Here is a 12,856-nt window from a genome sequence, read left to right as displayed (position 1 = left end):
AATCCCCCGATAGTACACCCCATCCCATGGTCAGGGAATGTCAGGCTCCCTGCTGTCTCTGTGGTTTAGCATAATGGGTAGTATCTTTGTGTACAAAAGATTCCAGATATAAGGTAATTTAAGCGTCCTATAAAGTCAAGTACAAAGCCAATGAAAAAGTATATCTTTTTTGAGGTAAAGTATTATTATGGGAAAAATAGTGGATTGAAATGCAGGAGAGCTTGAGCTGGGTTCTAGCTTTCTGAGTGGGTTTGAAGGACTCATTCATTCTCTTTAGACACAGCTTTGTTTTGCTGTTTTCTGGGTTGGTATTTTTTCTTTTGGTCCACACAAAAAGAAAGTTGGATCAGGCAATCTATAAGATTTTATTTCTAAAACAATTATTCCTTGAATTAATAAGCAATAACTCATCTTTTGTACACTGTTTCCAAAAGATATAAGCAAGACATTTTTAAAATTTATTCATGATATAGCCCTAAACAACAAAGAAAGCATGGGCAGACTCCAGGTTATCCGGGCATTCCAGATCCCAAGGGGATATTCAAATGAGGGAGACCAGTTCAACATCAAGGGCTTGCATAATCAGGTGCAAATACTCTGGAAAAGTGTGAGTGACTTAAAGACAAACAACCCTGTACAGACAGGACAAAGGGATAACATGTTTGAGAACTTATACTTCAGTCCTATTTGGGAACCTTGACCTCAGAAAGAAGAGAACTGCAATAAAGCAAAAGCTAAAGTTATTTAATAAATATACACAGCATCATCATTCTGAATATTCTAGTGCTCGCTGCACTTTAAGTGTATGAATTCACTCTGAGACTGGAGGAAATTAGCAATCTAATTGTAACTGGTTCTAGAAATGACCTAAGAGACTTGCTTCCTTATATATTATCAGTGTCATTAAGTGAAGTGTCTTTTAATTTGAGGCCCTCCTTGAACTGTAAGCTCCAACAAGCTTTCGCTAAACAGACTTCATTCACATTCTGAATCAGGTTTTTGTCTCACACATATTAATTTTTACAAAACAGAAAGAAACAATAGAGCTTATTAGGAAAAACTTGTTTTGAATAGTAAATTAAGCATAATGGAAATACGCACGTTTTTGCACGGTTTCCCCCCCCTTTTTACCAATTGAACATTTACATCTTTTTCAAAGTGCTGTGATTTTCCCCTTAAGTCTTAAGCTGGCACCACCCACTTTCAATAAATGAGACTTAACATCACTTGTATTTACTGAGAGTAATCATTGTAATACTGTGGATTCCAAATGCACAGCCTTCCGTAAAAAGAGTTTTAAGTAGTCACCCCTAAACTGTATTAATCAAGTCATTGTGGCATTCTAAGAATATAAAGAACTACCTAATTTCAAAGACAGTGTAAAATCAACTGTCAGTTTTGACTAGATTCAAATGATGCCCTGTTCTTGAGACTGGACACCTGTACATTCAGAGGTACACCTGACTACATGGTTTGTTATTGAGATATGTCCCAGGTGGAGGCACTTTCAAAGCCAATATATTTTCTTTATAACTGGTGTCAAATTGATGTATATATTAAAAAATCTTGGAAAATGATCTCAAAAAGGAAGTAACAGCCCAATGAGCCATATGTTCAGGGAACCTAACAGGTTTCCATTGGGACCAAATTTCACTTCACCTTTTTGTCCTTATGTGCAAATAAAAACTTATCTGTAAATACACCATTAAAACAATCATGCAAATTTGTGAAGTCTATAGACTGAGAAGAAATTACACTAAATCCATAATAACCAAGTTGTTGGAAGGTAAAGGATTTGATTATATATTAGAAATACATAACACAACATGGAATTGGACTAAATTTATTTGAACTTTATAGGTTTACCACATCAGAGAGAAACACTTTGCTAATACAGAATTGGTTAATGGAGAAAAGGCTGATGAATAGTTAATAAATTGCTTAATTTTGATGCTGATGGAGCATCTGAATCTCCAAGTTTACATTAAGAAATGTAAAGTTAATTTTTTTTCTGTTAGATGGTTGATATTTTAACAGACTGAGATGCCAGGGAATTTTCCAAATGCCAGATAATACTCTAGCACTAAAAAGTCTGTGATGTACTAAGGGCAGAGAGGCCTACTTAGTGGTTTTCCCAAGAGTGGAAACCAAAAAGCATTAACATTTATTTACATACCAATTCTTTACAACTCTTTTTAAGAATTTTCAATTTTAAAACTTTTAAACATTCTGTATGATTTCAGTAGATCCTAACAATTTTGCATTCAGTTATTGTATTGGTATGCCTGGGCATATTCTAAAAGGAAAAATTATTCACTCTGTGTGTTTGTGTAGTTTTTCATAGGACTAGGTCAGGGATGAAGATAGAAAATACCAAAATTTACTCAGGTCACTTTATTTTTTGTGTTGTACTTTTGTTATGAAACATTTCAAACAGAGAAGGGTAGAGAGAGTAATATAAATGAAACCGTCATATATATATGACAGTTTTATCAAACTTTCACATTTTATATTGATTTTTTTAAACAAACAGTTGTGTGTGAAGTAATGCAATGGTAAAGGTCAGCAGAACAAAAATTATACTGCATGGATTACCTTTCAACTGCTTTCCTTTTCCATGTCTGGCTTGAGGGAAGGAAGTTTTATTATGTTAATTTAGACACCTGGTTAACTAAATAGTAGGGAACACGTTAGAAGAAATTGCATTCTCCTTCAGTCCAAATTCCTACCAGTTCTCTGTAGCTGTGTTTCACTTAACCTACGAAAGCCATAAGAACGTCAATGTTTCAATGATTTTTAATCTCTAAGGGTAGTTTATGTAAATCTGTAGTGGTAAAAACGTACGAACAAAAGTGTATTTTAAGCAAAAGCTCAACAATCAGCTTTTAAATTCAAAAAGTAGACAGAACCTCAGGTCCTGGGCCTGCCTCAACAGGTATAAGGAGACCTTTTCCAGCAGAGACTCAGGTTCTGGTGGATTATCTGTCCAGGGGCAGCCACGGCCCTGCGATTTTGACCAGCTTTCCCAAGGCCAGAACGCGGAGCGGAACATTCAGGCGGGGAGCTGTGCTGCCGGATGCCCTGGCCCGGTCCTGCCTCTGGTCACCGCGGCGGAGGGCGCGGGTGGCCGGTTTCTTAAAGGCTTTCTTTCCCCCGCAACGACTGAATGGTATGATCTCCGGGGGTCCGGAAGCCCCTTAGTCTAGTCTTGGGGTCAGGAGGTCAAGCCTTGGAAGCACAACGAACGCTCAGGCCCTGTATTTGTCTTCCTCTCGGTGCTTACTAAACCGTGTAAGTCCAGTTGGGGCCTGGCTGGCGAGGGGAGGTTGCTGGGGTCTGCGGGGCTCGACCCGGGAGACTCTGCCGGTAGTGACCTCGCCCGCGGCCGGCGAGGCTGCTCGGGGCGGCGGCGGCGCTGGGGTTGAGTCGGGGGGCCTGCCGTCGGTCCGGGGGACCTTTTCCGCTTTCCTGGCTCCGACTCTCTTCCTACCCCTCGCCCTTCCTGACTTCGCCTGGCTTCCCACTCGCTGCCCACCGCGTTCAATTCACCAGCAGAAAGTGGTGGGCGCGAGAATGCAGGCTCCCCGGCCTCTCCTCCAAGACCCACTCTCAAGAGGCGCGCGGGTAGCGGGTCGGCCCTCGGAGCACCGCGCGGGGCAGAGCTTGCCAGCGGCTCGCGAGCGGCCCGAACCCCGGAGGGCGCCCGCGTGGGGCAGCGCGGGGGCTCCCGGGCCGCGGGGGACGCGGTGGCCCGGCCCGGGCTCCACTTGCCAGCGGCGGGAAGGACGCGCGGGAAAGAGAGAGCAGGAAGCGGGTGGCGGCGGCGGCGGGCCCGCTGGAAAGGAGGGAGCGCCGCAGGCGGGAGGGGGAGCGCGGAGGAGGGAGGCCGGGAGAAAGGAGGGAGCGCGGCAGGCAGGCGGAGGGAGGGCTGATTAGCATGCAGCAGCGCTCGCGCGCCCGGCTCCATTGTTTTAACACCTCCCCTCTCCTCCGCGCCAATCTGTCACCGTTCAGCAGGCGAACGCTGCTGCCTCAAATGCTGCTCTTCTCAAATGAGACGGATAATTAGTTGCCCCGCACGAATGCCGCACTCTTCTCACCCCTGATTGCTATCACCTTCTTGCTCCTGGCAGTTTTGACACCTCGTAATCAGCCTGCTGCTTTTCTCTTTTCTTCCCGACTTCTGCTTCCCTCCCCCCCTTTCCGTCCTAGTTTATTTATTTATTTATTTATTATTTTAAATGCAATCCTGGTTCCTATTTGGACGAGGCCTCTGCCGAGTTAACCTTCTGCGTATACATGTGTGCATAAAGATGTATATATAAAATAGTGTGCGTGTGCGTGAGTCGGGGGCGGGCTTGCAGTTTTGCGGGAAACACTGCTTCCACGCGGAGAGAAATCTCTTCCCCTAAAGATATTTTTGGGAAGGGAGGAGTTGGGGAGAGGAGAGGGACGGCGGGGGGAGAGTTAGGGAGACCTCAATTAATGCTTTAAAGATCTCTTAGAAATTAACAAACTGGGGAGTCTCGGAATCTGCTGTCATAAGCGTGTTTCCCCCTCTCTCCTCTAACAAGCACTGACAGTCTAATTACTGTAGCTACAAGCAGCTGTCGAGGCAGCAGCCCGGGAGAGAAGGCGCCACCGGCTGAGCGCACCCGGCCTGCCCCTGCGCCCGGCGGAACCGCCGAAACCCGGGCCGCCTCCGGGGAGGCTGGAGAGGAGGGCAAGGCCCCGCACCCGAGAGCCCCGCGAGCAGAAGGCGGGCCTGGGAGCCAGCGGACACGCTTATCATTTCATATTTATAAAGTCTTTACTTTGAAGGTTAAAAGATGTGAAGAAAAAAGGAGGGGACGTGGGGGAGTGGGAAGAACATCTCCCGAGCTTCCATCCACCCCTTCTCTACCTCCTCGAGCTCTCCCTCCCCCCGTGTTGGTAAAATAACCACGCAACCCGGGGCTGAGGGGGCGGGGTGAGCCAGGCTGGAGAGTAAGAAAGCAGATGTCCCCGCTGGCAGCAGCCTCAGCCTCCGGGGAAAGCTGCACCGGGGGGGCCCTCCCGAGGACATTCACCTCCCACTTCTCAGGCATCCCGCTCACAACTGCCTCGCCTCGGCGGGGGTGGTTTTTTCAGACTCAGCGTTTCGCGTTTTTTACCTGGGAGCTGTTCTTACCCGGCCACGCGTAGCAGATGCCAAGATGCAGCCCCTACACGACTCGGAACTAAGAGCCAGAGGGGAGACCCGGCGGGTGCCCAACTCCACTTTTCGAACTGCAGCCAGCACCACCTCTGCAGTGCGGGCCCGGAGACTGTTCTCCAGGCTGCCTGTCCCTTGGCCCGAGAGGGCCTCTGTCCCTCGGAAGCCGGAGCTTGGGGTAGCACTGGAACCCAATAGAAAACAAGAGTTCCCCGCTTACTAAAAGTGGTGGAGGTGTCAAAAGGGTGGACTGGAGAAGAGGAGTCAGTGATCCACTTCGAGTCACTTTCTGGGCCACAATTTCCTTTGGTTGTCAGCAGGCTAGTAGATGTCAACTGTGTGAGAGGAACTCTTCCTCACCTAGAAAAGAGAAGGAAAAAGAATCCCCTTTCATGAGATAGGTACAGTGGTATATTCTGGCTGGAACACGCTGGGAAGTTTTTATGTTTAATTTTGCGTGTGTGTGGGAGGAGTGAGCGAGGGGAGGCTGGCTGGGCGGGAGGTAGGGGGGAAGGGAAGTGACTTGGATAATTGTCTAGGCATTTCCATTCAGCCCCAGCGGCAATGAAAGAAAGATGTACATGCCTCAGAAGCCTTCACAGTGAATGCCTAATAATGGCTATGTCACCTTGGTGAGGAAGATGTCAGTGTGATGTGCTTGGCACCCTGAGAAGTCGAAGCACCACTCTCATTCTTCCACAAGTTAAGGCTCTTCACTGTGGCACAGGTGATACCTGAAAAAATTGTTCCAATCCCTTATCTGAAACCCTCCAGCTTTCTACAACACTCGTTCCCAAGAAGGCTTAAATTTCTGTTTTGAGAGTTGCAGATCAGTGTTTACTTCATAAAATGGAAGCCATGCCTCGAACATTTTTAAAAATTAAGTGTGGGGTGGAGGAGGGAAGAGAAACCTAAAAGACAAGAATCATAGGGAACAAAAATGAAAGGGAAGTCTCATTTTAAACAAAATTCTGCAACCTTCTGAATTTGGTATCCTCTCTCTTAAATATCTTCCTCTCCTCATCAGGCAGGATGCTACCAATGAATTAACAATTTCTCAACAAGAATGTGAACATTTCTAATATAAATTAATTAATATGGATAATCCTTACAGGGTTTTAGATTTGCTCCCATTAAAGACAAATGTGTTTCTTTAGTAAGTTTAGTTTGAAAAATAATTTTAAAATTCAAAGTGATCTACTAGTTATAATAAAATGTCACCAGATCTTGTATCACCCTTCTATCAGATTACTGGAAAGAAACATGAATTTTATGAATTTCCCCCAAATGTGATTTATTTATTTATTTAAGAACAAAGAACACATTAATTATCACAACATAAGTAACTCTTTTAATATTTAACTAATTTCATCATGTTGCTATATGTATAGTAAAAATTAAAACCATGTCTATTATTTAAAAAAAATAATAAAGTGTTTAAATAATCCTACCAGTGATCTTATCACTGAGCAACAAATGTCTTAGGTTTGGTATTTACTCAGATGTTTATCTTGTCTGCTATTCTCTATTTATTATTGGTTTATTCAAAAAGAACACCCACAGCATAAATAATCTAATCTTTTAAATGAAAACAAGTGAAAAAAACCCTATAAACATTTGACATCACCAAATTCAATAAATCTAACTAGAAATCCAAGCAATAAGCTTAGACATTTGAAAAAAACATAAATTATTGTTATACAATTCCATAAGTCACATACATAATTTTGAATTATGGCAATAAACACTGTAAACATGAGTACAATGAATTACAGTTTTGTACAGAATGATCTTTTAAAAGGTAATAAAAGAAAGTTACAATATAAGTTTAGAAAAAAATTCAAATAGCTGTGACACTGGATTTTCAATAAATGATCTTGAGCTAAGTTTGCAATCAAGTACATAATATTACAAACCCAGAATCATCGCATAGAACTTGATATGTCTGTTTTCAAATGCGTCTTAAGTCTCCCCATTAAAGTGTGAATTAAGATGCCGGAGGAAATCCCCCCTGGATGTAATGGATGGTGGGAAAACTGCTTGACAGAATTCACATACTCGAGGTATATGCAGTTCTGAGCCTGTGCCACTTAGTACCGATAAGTCACTGTCTTGATTAGGAAAGGGCTTCCAAACGGGCTGCAGGAAACAAATAAAAACATCTTCTGTTATTTGTATTTAAAATCAACTTGCACTGAATTTCAAATTCAAACTTTTTGAACGGGTTATGTGCATATATATGAAATTCCCTAATATGAAAGTGAATTACCTTTCCTTTAGAATTGGCATGAGGACATGACTCAATTCTTTTTCATAAAGGGCATAATTTAACTTTAGGAATCACTTAAAATACACATTCATGCACTTTATCTTCACACATTAAAACATCCTTCAGCTTTAACACCAGCATGTTTTAATACCCGTTATCCCAACGGGTTTTGGAGTTTTGGAACAATAGTCAATAATTGAGACTTTAAAAAAATTAAATTCTATCTCTTCTATTTTATATTGGAACTTTAAGTTATAGGACCTTTATTAATACACAGCACACTAGACATGATGTGTGTGTACATGCATTTTGATCAAGAGCAGTGTAATTTCGCTACTATTTATAAGCAAATACACAATGAATAAATCATATAGAAATAAGTGTTCTAATTTTTGAAAATAATTTTTTTAAAGTATGAAACAAATTCTATTGATCAGTTGCTTTTTGAAACCTCAAATATTTAATCGTTCAACAAAGTCCAACATTGGATGCATTCTTTTGACTTCTTATTTTGCTCCTGTTACAAGCGCATACTTTGGCCTTCTTACCCTTTCTGTGGCTAACTAAAGTGAAGCCTGTCGACAGTTGCCAGTTAAAGGATTATGGGAAGCATAATTCTACAGAGGTACCTCCATTACTATAAGCAACACCTACGTACTCTTAACTGTACTTATTATTAAAAAATATCTAGAAGGGCCAGAAAAAGCATTTAGTTCAAGAGTAGGTGCTCAATATATGTTTGTTGACTGGAATATCTTATTTTCCTGAAATGCTGTAAACCAAATTATTTCTAAAATTTGCTTTCTTATCTTGACATATCTGAATTCTGGCACTTTGAGGAAAATCACCTCGAAATGCCAACTTAAAGAGAACCCTTTGTGTTCCTGTTACTAATATGCTTTTAAAATAACAACCTAGTTCAACTCCTGACATAGTGTTAGTTTTCATTCCCTTAACCAATCTCTTTCATCCTAGTTAACCAATCAATACATAAACAGTATATTACTAATTGAAGCATTTGGGTTTCACGACATCACTGTCTTCTTATAAACATTTTACTGGGCAGCTGTGTACAGTTGATGTAAATATACAAAGTCTGTCTAAGCACCAAGATACATTCAAATATCAGTACAGAGGGTGTATAATAACACTGACTCAAATACTTTTGTGAGAAGTGGCAATTTTATTACAAAAAACAGTAATATTTAAAATACATATTTGAAATCTGGAGTAAAATAATTTCCTCTCTTCCATGATAAAAGAAAAGCAGTAATAATTGTGAGTATATAACAGAGTTAACTAGATTTAAATTTTAGTGTCGGCAGTTTAAACAAAAAGTACAATTGATTAATATGCACCACTCTAATGGGAAATTGATATGGATATATAAAAAAGATTATTATGTTAAAGATACTTTAAATTAAGATCTATAAAATAGTAATAGACTCAGAAGCAATTTAGCTTCTAAATTTGATGAGCCAATCTTCTACTGCCAATTTATTTTCAAAGTCCATACTTATCCTTCTCTATTAGCAGCTATTAGTTCGGATTTGAGCTTTTCATAGAATTCAATTGGGACACCAATCACTGACTCAGCAAAAGTAGGAAGAAAAGAAAATCACATAGAGCAAAAATAAGCAGATATATTTTAGACTTTATTATGATAGCTGAATGTATAAAAAAAGGTGTTAAGTAGTAATGATTGAGATAAAAGTAAAAATTTGAAATATGCAACCAAAATTTCACTTCCCTTTGTTATTACTGACAACTCAAGAATTTTGTATTTCTCATAGTAGCTTTATTAAAACAAATAAAACAACAAAATGTTTTTAAAAACCCATTTTAAGAAATATCCTTTGAATCCTAAACTGTAACATGGCCTTCAAAACAAACGAATTTCTTTGCCTTTCTGCCAAAATATCAGTTATCTAACCTTATGCCCCACGTCTTGTGACAGCTCAACACCAATTCTCCTGCATTTTTTAAGCTACTTTTCCATCAAGTTGTAATCACATACCAGCTGTTTCCCTTGCTGTAGCATAGAAAGCAAATGCACAATGCAGGGTGCCATCTACTGAAACATGAATGCACAGACTAGTAAAAGAACAAGCAAGAGATGTAATGGAGAAAAAAATAACAAGCATTAGAACTGATGCACTTCACAGCTCCACAGGAATTCTACTTGCATTAAATGAAATTGTTTAATCTGTTTTATTAAGTAGTAACTATAACTGTGACTATGATGTGAAATAAGGTACAATGTAGAACATAAGTGAGTTTATAATTAAAGCTTATTGTCAGAGATGCCTAGTTTTCTCCACTACTAAAATATACCACAGCTTGACTATTGCCTTCTTTGTATGCTGATTTAAAAGTCTATAACCTATAAAAGTACTTATAAAGCCAAAGGGTATTAATCAAGTTGTTGGTGTTTTTTGGTTTTTGGTAAATTAAATATCTCAAGGCAAAGAGAAATCAAACAAATGTCTGCAAGTTATATTAGACACTTTTACCAATCTACATTTTTTATGAGCTTCTGTTTATTATAACAATTACATATTTTCATTTACCTTCAGGCATTAAACACCTTTTTTTTTTTTTTAAACTTAAAGAATCATTTTGTAATAGAACCTGAATAAAAGGGAGGGTAGGATTGGATTCGGGTGGGGGGCTGTTAAGTAGTCTGCAAGCTTTAGAAACATGAAAGTATTTGATTAGAATCATACATATGTAGAGACTATTTAAAAAATATATTAGGCTGCAGATTAGAAACCAAAACCAAAACCAAAACCAAACCCTACAGATCTACATACTGTAAACTGAGAATGTAATAGAAGTATTATTTGAAAGACAGTTCGCTTATTTTCAGAAATAGAAACATACAATGTGATTATTTACTTATAAAAAATCATGCATTCTTGTAAAGATAAGTATGATACACACAAACTTTTTGATAAAAAAATGCCACCTGCTTCACAGAATGAAATGTAATAAAGAATCCTATTATAACAATGATACTGAGTTAAAAGCTTTGAATAAGGGACTAAGTAAGAAAGTGACACACACTAGATATGGATAAGGTTTACATGTATTTTAAAATGTGCCGTAAATTTTAAGGTACTTTATAATAGAGCTTCACCATATTCATCTTTTAAATTTCATGTCATTTATTACAGGACTTGGATATTTTTATTGAAAGCTTAACTTCAGCTAGTCATTAGTTTAAAAAAGGTGTCTGATAATCTGAAAGATGCGTATCTGTGCATGCATGGCAAAATGTGTGTTCACACTTAATATATTTGTTAATGCAAAACAGTTACCTGCTGTGGTCCTCGGATAGCTTTTCCTTGGGAACTGAGTGAAGGAAAAGGTGCATCAGATGGGTCCTGAAGTGGGAATGTATTTACATATAATGCATTATGGTCTCCAGGTGGCAAACACGGAGCTCTATCCAGAGTTGTCGTGATACAAGTATTTACAAGATTTGAGGGTTTTGTTTTGTCAGTTGTTTTAAGGTTTTGTATAGCTGAAGCTATGGGGTCAATTCCCTGAATTTCAAATAAAGTTTCTTCTGTTTTGACAAAGTTTCCCGGGTTGTCTCTGGGCTCCATATTAAATTTATCCTGGCACATAGCCTCACATGAGGCAGGACCAAGGACACTGGGTCTTTCTGGAGTGCTATGTAAGAAAGTAGAGTCACTGTCCGTAGGTGGAAACTTGACATTGAATTTAGAAAGTGATTCAAAAGAGGTGTCTTCCTCATCTTGGCCCAATCCTCTTGGTGCGACAGATGTGATGCATGGTGCACCTCTATTTATATCATCTTTTGCCTGAGGCTTAAATAGCACTTCTTGTTTATCTGTTTTATCCGTACACTGTATAGGCACAGAGCACTGTGTCTCTGCAGGGGAAAAAAAACAAAAGGAAAACAGTCGCATTTCAATCCTTCTTAAAAATCTGAACGTTCAATTAGCTTTGGATAGATGAGTATTATTTTTTCTACTGGCTTTTACAGCAACTGAAGTCGACTGGGATTTTTTTACATTTGCTACCATCTTACACAGAAATATTAGCAGTCTCCAGCGGGTGAATTGGAACATAGCTTATTAGTCACAGTTTAACTACTTTGTCTTTTCCTAGGTCCTTGTGCTGTAAGCCTTGCATCTTGTTCACAGTTATACTGCTCTATACTTAAAAAACATTTGCTTGTAGTGTATACATCTAAACATTTTGTCAGTAATGGAAGCTGCAACTGAGAGCTTGCTAGACAAATAAGTTATTAAAAGGGAAAACCCTTACCAGGCATATATATAGTATACAGGTTATGAATCTATATGAATTAGGTCATTTACTCCCCCTAATATCTCTGTGTGACAAAGTGTATCACCAATCAGCTTAGCCATTGTCTACTCTTAATACTATGTGAGGGCGTGGTGGTGGCGGGTGCTGGGAGATAGAAGACTGGAGGCAAAAGAAGGATGAAATTTTAGGATGCATGTTCAGAAAGCTCTATGTGAATATATGATTTTCTCATCTTATTAGAAAAAGGCCTCAGTAGATAACAGGTAGATATCAGGTAGATACCAGGACCTCTGTAGCTCATTTATCTGGAAGCCACTTATCCAACAAATTCAGCTCTCTAGGACATAAGCAAAAACTAGAAAGTAAATAGTGCTTTTGAGAAGTCAGGCTAAGAGCCACAAGGCCCACAGATGAATTTTGCTCTTATTCTCATTTTAGATTTATTCTAACAAGCTTGATGATGTCTCCCTAGTTCATAGCTGGTAACAAGCAGCAAACTACATGGTATGGATATGAGTTGTTGAAAGCAGATATAGATATCAATAAGAGCTGAAAGCACGAGAGGAGACAAGAAAAACAAAAAAGCAGATATAAGAACTCAGAAAACACTACAGTTTAGTGTAGAGCCAACAAGGGCTACATTTTTCAATGCAAAAAATCAATGATCAAAGCACTCTCCATGTTGATGATACCGAGACATTAGAAAAAGCTAGATTATATTCCACAATGTTACTTCAAGAAGACAGTAAGGGACTTCCCTGGTGGTGCAGTGGTTAAGAATCCGCCTGCTAATGCAGGGGACACGGGTTCGAGCCCTGGTCCGGGAAGATCCCACATCCGTGAAGCAACTAAGCCCGTGCACCACAACTACTAAGCCTGTGCTCCAGAGCCCTCGAGCCACAACTACTGACCCCATGTGCCCTAGAGCCTGTGTGCCGCAACTACTGAAGCCCATGTGCTCTAGGGCCCACGTGCCACAACTACTGAAGCCCACGTGCTCTAGGGCCCATGTGCCGCAACTACTGAGCCCGCGTGCCACAACTACTGAAGCCCACGCGCCTAGAGCCTGTGCTCTGCAACGAGATGCCGCT

The 12,856-nt window shown here is 40.1% G+C and overlaps 1 protein-coding gene across 11 annotated transcripts in view; it reads right to left on the bottom strand.

The window, feature by feature from the left end:
* Positions 1-5,389: 5,389 nt before the first annotated feature.
* Positions 5,390-12,856, bottom strand: part of TANK (TRAF family member associated NFKB activator) — an 83,629-nt gene continuing 76,162 nt past the window's right edge. For 7 of the 11 annotated variants that reach the window (XM_055088138.1, XM_028478397.2, XM_055088130.1 and 4 more), the window contains 2 exons: positions 10,784-11,364; positions 6,480-7,333 (listed from right to left, as the gene is read on the bottom strand). In XM_055088138.1, coding sequence (XP_054944113.1) covers positions 7,157-7,333; positions 10,784-11,364 — 758 coding nt within the window. In that variant the 3' untranslated portion in view covers positions 6,480-7,156. Of the gene's footprint in view, positions 5,555-6,479; positions 7,334-8,661; positions 9,558-10,783; positions 11,365-12,856 lie in introns of those variants that run through there. The other 4 variants (XM_028478396.2, XR_008618582.1, XM_055088120.1 and 1 more) reach the window with 4 other exon arrangements.

Source organism: Physeter macrocephalus, chromosome 2 (assembly GCF_002837175.3).
Source record: "Physeter macrocephalus isolate SW-GA chromosome 2, ASM283717v5, whole genome shotgun sequence".
NCBI classification, from domain to species: Eukaryota; Metazoa; Chordata; class Mammalia; order Artiodactyla; family Physeteridae; genus Physeter; species Physeter macrocephalus.
Note: the sequence above shows the minus strand (reverse complement) of the source record. Positions and strands in the feature narration are given on the sequence as shown.